Genomic DNA, 13,318 nt, shown 5'->3' on the forward strand with positions numbered 1-13,318 from the left:
ATAATGGAACCAGGAAACTTTCAGATGTTTTGTCAAATCCTGTTTTTTTAGTCACCAGAAATTTAATTCCTCATACAATAGTCCATGTGAGCTTCTCAGATATTATCCTAAATTATCACACGTTTAGAACCCTCATTTAGCAGATAATATCACATGAACTGTGGCTAATAAATCCCCTACACGACACATTATCTTTTCAAGGAAACAAATTGTGCTTTCTTAACAGTGAAATTAATTTTAAAAATACATACATTCCTAGTAATAAATCAAACTGGGGTTTGCTTTTAGTGATTTTTGGAACCGTTCCTCATAGAAACACACTTCAGCCTGTTCCTGTGTGTTTATGCTTAGAAGTTCAGCCTTCAGCATGCGTTTCATGCTGGTTTTCTTTGTTGACCACTGAAGGAGAAACTTTGCCAAACGCTGTTTCCCTGCCCCAAACACTGACCTTTACCTACCTTTCTCTCCAGGTCGTCAGTTGTTCCTTCCTGTCAAGTCAATCATCTTCTTATGTTCTCATTTTCAATAGGTTTTCTGTCATTATTTCTCCCCTGCTGGCCGGCTCAGACACTTGTTTGTACTCCTCTGCACCTCAAAATACTCTTTCTCCCATTGGTCTTCTTTAGGGGGAAAAAACAGCAAACAAACCCAACTTTGCTAGTTCAAAATCTTCTGAAAGGGAGTAGAAAAGTGAAATGCAGGAATGGGTTGGGTAACCATGAACTGTGTCTTTTTTTTTTAGTGGGACATTCTGCTTCATTATCTTTCTCCTCACAGTGGGTAGCACAGTAGAAAGGGTACTTGATGTCTCGTCCCTGTTTGCACGGACTGTGCTGCAAAGCGAAGTAAAAATGTTTAAATCTTTCTCCCTCATAGCTGCTACTCATTGCTTTTGTAGGCAGGAGGGGGACTTTTCTGTGGAATCTTGTAAAACCCCGTTGGAAACGGAGCTTGTCCGGGATGCCGCGGTTATCTGCGCTGAGGGGTTGGCCTTCTGCGGCACCCTTTCCCTTTCTCCTGACGAACATCTCGCAGAGCTGCACCGCAGCTCGCCAAGCGCGGCAGACAGGCGACAGACCCGGTTTCCCGCAGTTTTGCCGTGTAATTTTGGGCTGTTGTCGCCGGCGGGACGCCGCTTTCAGCCCTCCGCCCTGAGGCGGCGCCGTTCTCCCGCCTTCCCCGCGGCTGACGGAACCCGCCCGGGGGCCCTGGCGGCGGGCAACGGAGCAAAAAAAAACCCAAAGGTGGCGGCTGGGCGGCTTCGTTCTCGAAGCTTCTCCCCCTCAGGGCCAACGGTTTTAACGGGCGGCGGCTGCGAGGCCTCCCCTGGCAACGGCGAGATGGCGGCGGGCGAGCGGGGGGGCCGCGACTACCTGGAGCGCCACGGGATCCCCGAGCTGCTCCGCCGCCTCAGCGCCCTGCTGCTCTACCACCAGCCCGGTGCGGCTCCCCCGCGGGGCCAGGGTGGGATTTGGGGGGAAAAAAAAGGAGATTTGGGGTCTTTAAGGTGGTGGCCGCTGGGAGAGATGCACCCGGGGACCGGGCGGGGGTGCTGAGGGAGAGGAGGAGGCAGGAGCGGGGTGAGGGGCGGGTGGTGCTGGTGACTTGGTGCCTTTGGAGAAAGACCTCGGTGGCTTGGTTCCCTTGAAGAAAAAGACCTCGGTGGCTTGGTTCTGTTGCAGAAAGACCTCGCCAGTTCCTCATCCAGGTGCTGGAAACAGTGAAGGCCGGCAGGCAAGGCGAGGGGACGTACCCGTGCCTGATGGACGAGTCCAACCTGGTCGCCATGTTCCAGATGCTGGACGTGGCAGACCTGGGCTACATCACCCCCGCGCAGTACCGAGAAGGTCAGTCCAGCCCAGACGGCAGTCAGCACACTCCCCTCTGTTCAAACAGTTTTGTTAAAACAGTTTCAAAAGAATTGCATTAAAACAGCTTCAACCCCATCTGTATGTATGTAAAAGCATCAGCACTTCTGACCACACAACCTGGACCTTGGAAAGTTAAACAAAGTTACTTATGTTTGTTTTATTTTTTGTTTATTATATCTAGGCCACTTTCAGATGTTATTTTTTTCAGATTTATATAGGAAATTCTGTTCCCTTAACTTTAGCTCTTAAAACCTTGGGACTGAGCACAGACAACCTGCACGTTGGTGATGATGAGAACGTCACACTGGACACGTTCAAGGAAGAAGTGTAAGTATAATGGAACGGGTATGTGCAGAGTTGCTATGCACAGATCTTTTGCTGTGGCTTATGTTTTATTTACAAAAGCACGTCATTAAAAGACTTACAGGTGGTTTAAGCTTACCCGCTGTGCACCGAAAGATTTAAACAGGCACTATTGCTCTAGCCTGGTGGGTTTGCTCAGCACTTCCCTCAGCCATCTCACATTAGGACCCACACAAAGCAGGCCTGTCAGATTTTCTTCCCTACAAGCAGCCATCAGCTAGCCCAGGACTGAGAGCACTGGTCCAGAAACGTCAAGTACTCGAGCTCCACTGTTGTTTCTGCCTGATATAGCAGAGGTAGTAACACATAGCTGAAACAAGCTTAGAATTTTTCAGTACTTTCTCATCGTTACAATATGGTTCTAGGGAGGATATTTCGGTAACTATGACAATCACTGAAAGAGTACTAAAACTAGTTATCCTAACTTATCTAACTGGGCATTATTTTACTTTTTTTCCTAGGAAGAAAAGGTTGCTGGAGATTTGGGCTGTGTATTAAATGGAACAGCGGTATGCTCTATATATTAAAAATAGGCATTTTGCTCCATTCTTTCACTGCTGTGTCAGCTGCGAACAACTGATTTTAAACAGTGCTCTCTTCTCTTTTTTTCCTCTCTCTTCCCTGTAGTAGCAATCAGCTGAAAAGGACAAATGACAAAGATTTGTTTACATTTACCAGGGACTTGAAAGGTATCTTTTGAGAACTGTCTTTCTTAGTAAGATTATTTTGTTAAAAATAAGTAGAAACCTCTTTAAAAAGAAAAAAGTATCCTAAAGTCTCCTCCTTCAGCTAGTAGCTTACTTTGTTAATCATTGGTAATGAGACAGCAAATAAAATTAATTTTAAAAGTTGTGACAATACTTTTTTTATATATATATATATAAAGAGGTTTAAAAATCAGTTTCAGGAAGAAGTGTTCATGGTTGAAAGATAGCAGTGCCAAGTAACATAGCATTTATTAATTTTTAAAAGAGTCTCAAAAACAAAAGAGGTCTTACTAAAAAAAAATGGGAGAGACTTTGGGACAGAAGAAAAAAGAACATAAATATAGGAAACAAATTGACAAATTCCTTCATTCCATCCCAGGTCCTGCATAAGCATATTTTAGATACAGATCACCCATTACCTGGGATTTAGAGATGTAAAAACGTGTTTAAGTGAGAGTGTCATAGTCATTAGTAATGAAGACTGTTAGCTTTTAAATGTAATGACCAAGTGGTTACATTGAAGTAAGACCTGTGCAGTTAGAAGCCAAGTCAGTAACATTTTCAAATAATTTAAGAGTATATACAATAAATGGTAAAGATTCGATCAAACCAATTATACAGCATACAGTGTTGAAAAAAAATAACACAACTATGTTGTAACTTACTTCAAACAAAAGCAAAGCAAATAAGTAATCTAGATCAAGTTATTAACCAATTCTGAAGTCTTTATTTTCCTGTATTTGGCCAAATAGCTCTCAAATTGAGAAGAATCTCAACATCCCGTTGAGCTAATTTGTAAACACCAAGTTCATTTAATGCTGCTGTTGCTGACGGCTGGTTTGGCTTCAGTGACGCTTCATTTTCTGAGGCTGACTGTAGTACATCCTTCAGCAGCAAGGCAGAGCCAACATTCAAGTTCAGGATAATGCAGGCTTCTTTTATGCTATGGGAGGGAAAAAAAGTTATATGAATTAGTAGAAGACTCACCCATAAGATACACTTAATTTTGTATGCACAGTGACTAAGAAAAAGGCTTCCAAGGATTTCTGAAAAGGATCTAAGTACTGAACTGAAAAGTGGAAAAGTGCTGCCTAGCATACTTGGTCTTGCTCTCTTAGCACTTTGTGTTACAAGCACCAATATTTGCCATGCTTGGCTTGACTTCTTAATTTTTCCACTAGTTTAAAAAATACAGAAGAGAAGTTACCTGTCTAGCCTTCCCAAGCTAGGTTTCTAATTATCAACAGAAAACATTATTTGGTATATTTTTAAAAAACACTCCTTTACAGAAAGCTGCTCGAGTCTGAACATTTTCTCTTATTAATCTCATTAGAGAGCAAACAGATACCCTGCCACATTGTTTCTAGTACAATAGCCACATACCCACTACACATTACTTTTAATGTTCCTTTCTGCATCTCTTTTTTAAGCTATGAATACTACATAGGTATCGATTACCTTTGTAAAGGTAATGTGCTCAAAAAAACTAAGACGCTGCTACAGGAATATTCCAATTAAGAATGCCAATATATAACCTTCATCTTCAAGCGTTCAGGACTGAATAACACGTTCCATATTGATCTTTAGATGTGTAGTAAAATTTCTGTCCCAATTAGCCCAGGAGTTTAGCGTTGGACTCTGCATAAGACTGTCAGCTATTTAAAAAGACTAACCAGAAAGAAGGTTGCTTCTCACCAGCCAAAGCAACTGGACTGCTAAGCAGAAACATAGTTTAAAATAGCCTCAGGATAAAGAAAATTTGTTGTGCTGTAACTAAATCTTTGAGTAGTTTCTTTTGCCCCACTTTTTGAATTCTGCTTACATCCCCTAAGTTCATCTATCTGCGTGCAGTAGACATCCTCACTGTGCTAAATACTCCAGAACATACATCACAGTCAGTTGCTATCTGAAAACGTGCTGCAGAATCAAAACTTGGGCTGTTGTAAACACTGAAAGATGACCCACATACATGTAGTTCAAGTATTTCATACCCACTCAAAACTGTAAAAAAAATGTTGGTGATACAGAAAACATTCATCTGGATGTTCTGTTCTGAAACACTAATGGATCAGAAATTTGCCTACTTACTGCTTGAAGTAGTTTTCTGGCCTCTTACAGTAGTGTGAAAATAAAGGGAAGAGATTTCTACTCATGTCAAACTGAAGTTGTGCTGCTCCTCCTTCATTGAAGTGATTCGCCATGATTATCTGCAAACACAGAGGGGGGGATCTTCTGTTTAGGCCAGTCACCAACACCTGCACAGTACTGCATACACTTCGTAGATACCTACCTCCTGATAGATGAATGTATCCACTTTCTCTGCGAGCATTTGCCAGAATATTTTGAATAGCGAGTGACAGAGCTGCTGTTCCAGTTGGAGCAGGCGGTCTCTTAGGGTCAACAACATTGGGCAAGCTGTGCTCGACAGAGACATTACTGCTTGCTCTGCTTGAGACGGTAAAGATAGCCACCTGAAAGAAATTTCACTGTTATGACTTCGATGTGATAATTATTCATATTACAATAACTGAAATTGAAATTATCCTGTAAGGAAATCTTAGCCAGTTACAATGGTTCAGTTTCCTCCTTTCCCATTTCAAACCTAAAGGTAATCATAGTCTAATGCTTTATTTTAATATCCTTTAATGTTAAGCTGATGCTTTAGTTATAAATCTGAACGTGTTTTTTTTCTTAAAAAAAAAAAAAAAAAAAAAAAAGCTAATCTATAAAATCATCAAGCAGTTGTGTTAATTTTGAAGTGCTTCAGAAACTCAACCACAAAAATTCAAGAAACCCTGTGATTCCGTGAGGATAGAAGCAGTAGTTACAGGCCATTTTTAATACTACTTGGAAGAAAGTAACTCTCATCTGAACTAGAGTGACCCAGCGTTCTTCCTAGGGTTTTCAAGACAACATGCCCACTCACTGCAGAACTACTTTAGAAAGCATAACATCAAAACAGGCTTGAAGTGAGGATAAAAAAAATTTTCCAATACTTACTACCCTGTGCCTTTCCTATCCAGGAAACCAGTTTCTCTTATTAGCTATTCTTGCCTTTATTTACCTCAATGTTTTTAAACAGAAAATAATATTGGAATATGAGAAGAGAGCAAACAGAATCACCTCTCTTTTTTGTACAGCTTTGCAGCATCTGTGACCTCTTTGAAGACATGATGTACTTGACGACTCAACATATCTTGTTTCAGGCGCTCCAGGAGGTTAATCATCTCATCAAAGACAGAGCTCTCCATTGAAGCCAGCTGCCCCAGCTGTAGCTGGCTGACAGTGCTACTTTCTGCACAAACCTCCAGTTCAGCCTGCTGTAGCTGCAGGAAGAACTAGGGGAACAGAAGTAGACATAAGTACTAGCAAAAATCATCTTATTATTTGAACTCTGCGTTTGTACTTTAACAGACAGGGTTCTACAAAACATGCTCCTGACACGTTTATAAACGAAGTCTTGAAACTTAAAACATTGTCCTGATTCAATTAAAACTGTTTTAATCCTAGTAATGCAACTGATGTGGGTCCCAAACACAACAGCAGATAGGTAATGGCATGTTTGCTGGTCTGACAATAGCAAGAAGTGGACTGAGTTGAATGTGACACAGCAGTAATGAAGTTGGTTTTGCTTTTAAGCACGTCAAGATACTTTTGTAGATGCAGCTGTACAACATAAAAGCTGCTCTCCTATCAAGTCAAGATTATCCTCTGCTACAGACAGTTTCCTGTCAAGACAAAAACAATTTGGAAGCTGCCCATCTCCCACAAAATGCTTATTTCTGCAATGACCACAGAAAAAGTTGACATGCTACAGAATAGCTATGGTGCCACTGGGCTATCACAGAAAATAACTGTACCCAACACCCTGTTATCAAAGAGTGACTTTTCCAGACACCACCTGAACCAAGCTGTAATGCAGGCACCCACGCCAAATCCATTTAAACTAGCTCAGCATAGGGATAATTCAAGAAGCGTGCACATGCTACTGCAACACATGCACTTCAGCAGCAATACTATTAGTACTATTAGTTCTATTTTTTCCATAATTAATTCTTCTAAATACATTTACATAAATAGTGCTGAAAATGTAATATTTGATTATGAAACAAACAGAACTAATTTATTTTTATAAAATTTACTTACTACATTGTCAGCCCAGTCTGCCAGCACTGTTGCGATATAGTTAACGGCATTAAGGATTGCACAGTACCGGAAGCCTAAAGAAGCTCTGCTCTCTTCCTTCATTACTTGAGTTAATCGTATCCTGAAGTCATCAACTAGCTCCTTCTGTAGCCCCAGGAACTGCAGTTTTCTGGAAGCTGTTGGAAGGTTCTTATACCTGTCTAGAAAGACATTATCAAAATATTTAACGTTTCCCAGCACTGAAGAAAAGGTTTTGAACACGAAGCATTATGGTCATCTTTTTACATGATGTTACTCCTACAAAGACATCATACAGTATTTAATTTTTAAAAAGCTGACTTATTTTTAGCAACCTCAAGAAACTACTCAATGCAAAAGCTAAATATGTGAAGAAACAACACATCTGAGATTCCCCTCCCCCTCACGATTCCACTAGCATATTGCATCCTAATACTTTAGGAAATATGTTATCATACCACACCACCTAGCAATATCACATGGCCCCTAAAGCCAGTCACAGTGTAGGATAAAGCCCTTCAATATACAAATAAGCACCTCCTGAAAAGGTACATCCCGTAGATTCAAGAGGAACGGCAGGATATTTTTCTTATTGAATTGTAACAAATCATATTCTCTCCATAATTAATGGGTTTGAATGTGGTAAGTTGCCAATTATCAAATTTTAAAAAATGCATTTGAAAATACGTCACTACTAGCTCAAGATTATTTGTGCTAGATAATTTCCTGCTCATCTTGTATTTTGGACAACTCTTATTAAATTGCGAGTATCACAACTTTGCAAAGTTGTTATTTGCTGACTATTATTGACACAGTAGATATTTAATAAATAATATCTGCAGTTTTTCTACTAGTCATTACAAACAAGAGCAATGTCCACAGATTGGCAGTTACCTGTTATAACTAACAACAGAGTCATAAAAGTTTCAGCGCAGTCTGGGACTTTCATTTCATCTATGTCGGTGATATCTTTGTATTGTGATATCCACGCAGCCTCGGATGAAAGCATGGAGTCCATTTTCTGAAGAGCAACTGAGCACAGAAATTGTAAATTGTTTTAGTATTTAATAATGAAAAAAATTTCTAACAACAACAAAAAAACAACTCTAAAACCAAACAATATATAAAAATTAAATCTTTATCCCTAGTGAGTTAAAATTTACGTTTTCAGATCATAAAAAACTAGTGATGACTGGCTTCATGCAGAACCAATTCCAATAACAGCATCACAAAGGCAGGTATAAGAATTCTGTCAAGGCTATTTTTTTATTTTTTTTTTTTTAATAGTTGGCTTGTTCCATTCCAATTTATTTCTTCTCTGATTCTCAAAAATTAATACCCTCGCTCCATTTCAGTTTAAAGTCTATCCTTGTCTGCACACTTGTCTGCACACTCTGTCAAAATACGCAGGCTAGATCCCATACAGCTCAGGGACAACAGTCCTATAAACTTCAGAAGCACTATTAGAGTCAAACCATTTTTTAGTCAAAATAACTGCAGAGTATAAAAATACCACAGAATCACAGACCAGCTTAAAAAACAGGGCTGGACGCAGCATTAACCCCTGGGGCACTCCTCTCATTTCCAACCTCAAAAATACAACTTTTGGCGTAGCCCAGTCCAAGTGACTTATCCTGTTTGAGAAGACTATTTGTATTCTGCACAATCAGAAAGAAAATGTGTCAAGGCCAACAAAATCCATCACAAATCTTACATTTTTTTTCCACTGTTAGCCACCTCTGGAAGCAGGACTCTTCTGAGAGAATATGCATGCAACTGGGAAGGGTGCTGAGGTAGCCATGAACGCTGTAGAGCTCTCTCTCAAACTGAAGTACCTCATCCACAAGGTGACAAAAGAGGGCATCATCGTATAACAGGAATGGAATATCTGCAGCAAGCTTCTCCAAAATCAGCATTACCAGAGCACGAGAGAATTCAAGCTTTTAAAAGAAGAAAGTGAGTAAAGTATCAGAGATACGGACAAACATGGGCAAACATGTATGATCTTAAAACTGTTACTAGACTCAGTTAAGTCTCACCACAAGTTTAGTGAAATCAGCAGAAGAATGCTTGTACAAATTGACTGTATAAATGCTTACATATAAAACACACAAAGTGCTTACCCCAGCATTCACTGAAGATCCTGCCTTGTCCAATATCGGCTGGATTTTGTCATCAAGGAACTTGGAGTGATTTCCAATCCACATAAGCACTTGTGTTAAATACCATTCAGGCTTATTTAAAAAAAAAAAAAAAAAAAAAAAAGAATGAATCCCCTAACATACGTAATACTATTAAAAATGCATTGTATTAGCAACTGTAAGAGCGTGAGTGTATTTATATTTACTCAAGACTGTTAACACAAACAGAGACTTGTGCAACTACAGTATTAGAAAACAGCTCTCCAAGTCTGCTGTAGATGTATTACAGCAACATTAACATTTACCTGTAGGAAACCTGCTTCAGTGACAATTCTCAGATAAAATACACAAGTCTTTGAAGATAACTCATTACAAAAGCAGGTCAGTTTCCAACTGGCAAAGTGGACATCTCTCTGGCCCAGAGAAAATGTTTATGCCTCTGCAAGATCTTCACGTGTTACCTTGGCATCTGTCCCCATTAAGGGACACACAAGTACTGCACAATTTAAGAATCCTAATTTCAGAGAAGAAAGTGTCCAAGTGACACAATTTAAATACAGTAATGTATCTGTTGCTTAGAAAAATAAACAAATAAATCAAACTGCTTTCTTCCATACCTTGTTTAAGACATTGGTTGGTTTATTTCCAGTGAAATGATACTTGAATCTTTTCTGCAGAGGATTCAGCATGATCTGGATTGGAAGGATAATGGGTGGTGATGGGGGTAAGGAATACTTTTCTGGAAGCTGTTTAGGTTTGGTTAACAATTCATCGCTAAGTTTGACAGTCAAGGACAAATTTAAGTGTTGATTCCTCCAATGGTAAAATTTCAATCAAGTGGGTTTACAGGAGTGAACACCTTAGCTCTACCTTGTTGGCTAAAGGCAGTATTACACAAGGCATACAAGTCCTCAAATACAAACAACATTCAAAATGCTTCCGTTTTATATGTTAAATAACTCTGGTTGCTAAGGATAATTTATTCAGTGACAGTACAAGTCACTGAAGTCAGTTTGATTTAGGAAACCAGAATCATTTGAAAAAAAGAAAAAGGGAAGAAAAACCACCATCATCAATACCAAATAAAAGGGCTATCCAAGAGACGTGCATATTCATGTTTCCTAAAGAAGTATCAGACTCACAAGATTAATAAATGCTACTCATGGTTTTCCACTTTGAAGCAACTGATTTAAGTGGCCCAGTCTCTGACAAAATTGTTACTGGCTCCAGGTTGCCCTGAATGACCTTTTTTCTTCCCGGTCCAGTCCTGCTGATTTAAACATCAACAAAAAAGCTACAACCACTCCAGGAAAAATAATGAGTAAAAATGGTTGTTTGAACTTCAGCTGTGCTTGATTTCACACACAAACAAAAGGAACAGGATGAGCAGCAGTGCCTTCTGACTTACCTCAGAGGCAAGTTACTATTTCTGCTCAGTGAAAATTGTTCCATTTTTTAAAATTCCCTTCCGAGACAAACATCTTGAGTTTTCTCTCTCTTCTTTCTGGGACTGCATATATTAAAGTGATTAACACAGATTTCAAGTAATGCTAGGAAATTAAAAGCATTAACTACGTCTAATTAAAAAAAAAAAAAGCATCATCATTTGTATTAATATAGGTAATCTTGCTGAAAGTATAGAACGTAAGGTGTGCACATCATGAAGCCTGAACTGCAAGTTACCATGAGATCACTGGATCTGATGACTTGGAGTTATGATCCTGCTACTGCTAAAAAGAAGAACTTGAATTTTAACTGAAAACGAGTTTTAAATTCTTGCTCCGGCCACCTAGCATTATCTATATGTAAAGTACCTTATAATGTTAATACAAAGTAACATAAATTCGATTTCACTTTTTGACTTTCGAGAGCTCTGAAATCCATTATCCTTACTAAAACACGCCACAACTATTTAAAAGGATACGAGGTTTGCAATTTCAGAAGCTGACAGAATAACGTCTCCAAATTGTTGTATATGTCAGGAGCATTGGCTGGAGCAGCAAGGCCAAATGCCTGAGACTGTGGTGGCCCCACAAATGGCCAGCGAAGCTGGGTCAGCACCTCTTCAAAGTCACTGCAACATAAAATATGTACTTTAGCACAAACCTACAGTACAACACAAAGGCGAGGCAGTGACAGTGCATCCCTTACCTTGACAACTTGTCCTTAAGAATTTTATGCCAGAATTTAACAGTGGATCTCACAAAAGCAAGAAGATGAGAACAAGATGACTCCTGAAGTTTAATATCCAGTTCTGCCATAAAAGCTAGAGTACTGGCTGCCTCTGGAACATTGTTGGTCATCAGATACTGCTGAATGTTATCACTATAAAATTCAAGAAAAGTTGAGGTCAGACATTCACTAAGAATCATTTGTGCACTGAAAAATTGAGATAAAATTTAATCTAAAATATTTTAATGAGACAAACATGGTTACCACTCTCATCACGTATATGCAGTGCTAAGCCCTGAAAAGGCTGTGTGATAACATTAGTGAGAATATTCTTAAAGTATATAAGATTTTAAAGTATACCAACTTTACCTTAACTCTTCTATTCGTGAAATCCATTTAAGATAGGACAGGTGCCGTTCAATCTCCTCTACTTGACTAATCAGCACACCAAGCTCCTCCATCCATGGCTCAGCTTTCAGTAAGTGGCTATCAATTGAATCAGATAGAAGAGCTTCTTCCTCTAGAAGCCGATTCAGGGATTTTTTAGAATCTTCTGCATTCTTCAAGGCCTTCTGAATTCTTTTAGGGACTTCAGATGAAACTGTAAGTACCTACAGTTACAGAAAAGTATTGAAACTCATATGAAAATATTGCATCATATAGAGTGGTATCTTGAAATTTCAATACTTTGCTTCAATTTAGTTAAATCTTATGACCGATTTTACTACTTAATCAGTCATAAGGCACATTCAGCATATTAAAAAAAAGGGAATGTGCTTACCTGTTCTTCTAACTGCTTTTTATTTTCAGATAGCTTATCGATGAGGCTGCCCAGCTTCCTCAGAGAATCATAGTCGTTTCCAACTTCTCTTTCCACAAATTCAGAAACATAGTATGGGATATCGCAACGGTCTAGATCTCTAGTGACTTCTTTCTTTGTAACGTTAACAGTTGCCATGTTTTCTTTATCTGCAATACTAATCATACAACTTCAGTTACTCACCGCTACGACAGCACTACCAGCTAGAAACCTCCCGAGGATACAAAGCTCAATGAAGAGCAGGGCAGTTCAACTCAAATAAGATGTTTAATAATGATCCTGCATTACATGAGATGAGATGTTAGCTTAAGTCTTAGCTGAGAAATCTTACTTACATGCGTTCCTCTGGTGGTTTATTATATATTAACTAATGAAGTGGAACATGAGTGCGACTGGAAAAAAGTCCCAAAAGCATGACTTAATAATCATTGCAAATAGTTCGGCATGTAGGTAGTTTCTACTTAGGTAAGTTAGAAAACATGGAAACACACCAATAAATAAATAATTTTGTGAAGTAGAAAGAGAAACCACAATCCCCCTCTTTACCTGTTCACACACAGAAGCATCAAGTGCTGAGGGATTTATAACTGGCCAAGGCTCCGCTCAGGTCTGACGTTACCAATCATCGCTTCTTCTGCCAGAGCTACGGGGGGGGACACCCGTGAGGAAGCCCCGGCAGGGACCAACAGAGGAGCACGGCATCGCCTCGAGGAGCTCCACAAGGCCCTGGGCGACCCCACAGCCGGGGAGCCCCGGCCCGGCCCCACAGCCGGGGTGCGGGCACCGGGTGACCGCCACCACCGGGTCCCCGCCGCCGGTCCCGGGGCCCTCAGCGCCCCCAGTCCCCCTCAGCCCGTGAGGGAGCCGCGGCCGCGCGCCCCGCCCCGCCCCTGCCGCGTCAGCGCCTCGCTGCGCAGCCCCAGGGCGCACTGCGCACGCGCGGCCGCTCCCACCCCACCCGCCCGCTGCCGCCTGAGGGAAGGGGCGGGAAGGGGAAGGGGCCGCCCCTGTCGGCCCTGCCTGTGCCCCATGGCTCAGCCCCTGTCAGGGGACACAGCGAGGTGGTCCCGATACGAGGCT

General features: G+C 40.6%; 2 protein-coding genes across 2 annotated transcripts; one reads left to right on the forward strand and one right to left on the reverse strand.

Moving 5' to 3' along the window:
* Positions 1–1,340: 1,340 nt before the first annotated feature.
* On the forward strand, positions 1,341–2,861 carry EFCAB10 (EF-hand calcium binding domain 10; the record flags this gene model as incomplete). Its single annotated transcript, XM_084306446.1, has 4 exons — positions 1,341–1,440; positions 1,683–1,847; positions 2,114–2,198; positions 2,696–2,861. 4 exons carry the CDS (start codon positions 1,341–1,343, stop codon positions 2,730–2,732), a joined length of 387 nt encoding a protein of 128 aa, XP_084162572.1. The 3' UTR covers positions 2,733–2,861.
* Positions 2,862–3,171: 310 nt separating this feature from the next.
* Positions 3,172–13,116, reverse strand: RINT1 (RAD50 interactor 1). The gene is made up of 14 exons (XM_084306179.1): positions 12,785–13,116; positions 12,200–12,395; positions 11,788–12,029; positions 11,398–11,571; positions 11,171–11,320; positions 9,864–10,020; positions 9,229–9,339; positions 8,820–9,045; positions 8,000–8,137; positions 7,088–7,287; positions 6,065–6,279; positions 5,232–5,412; positions 5,030–5,148; positions 3,172–3,884 (listed from the first exon to the last, which is right to left on the reverse strand). Exons 1-14 carry the CDS (start codon positions 12,802–12,804, stop codon positions 3,668–3,670), a joined length of 2,346 nt encoding a protein of 781 aa, XP_084162305.1. The 5' UTR covers positions 12,805–13,116; the 3' UTR covers positions 3,172–3,667.
* Positions 13,117–13,318: the final 202 nt, after the last annotated feature.

Source organism: Netta rufina (genome assembly GCF_964035555.1).
Source record: "Netta rufina genome assembly, chromosome: 1".
In the NCBI taxonomy this organism is placed as follows: domain Eukaryota; kingdom Metazoa; phylum Chordata; class Aves; order Anseriformes; family Anatidae; genus Netta; species Netta rufina.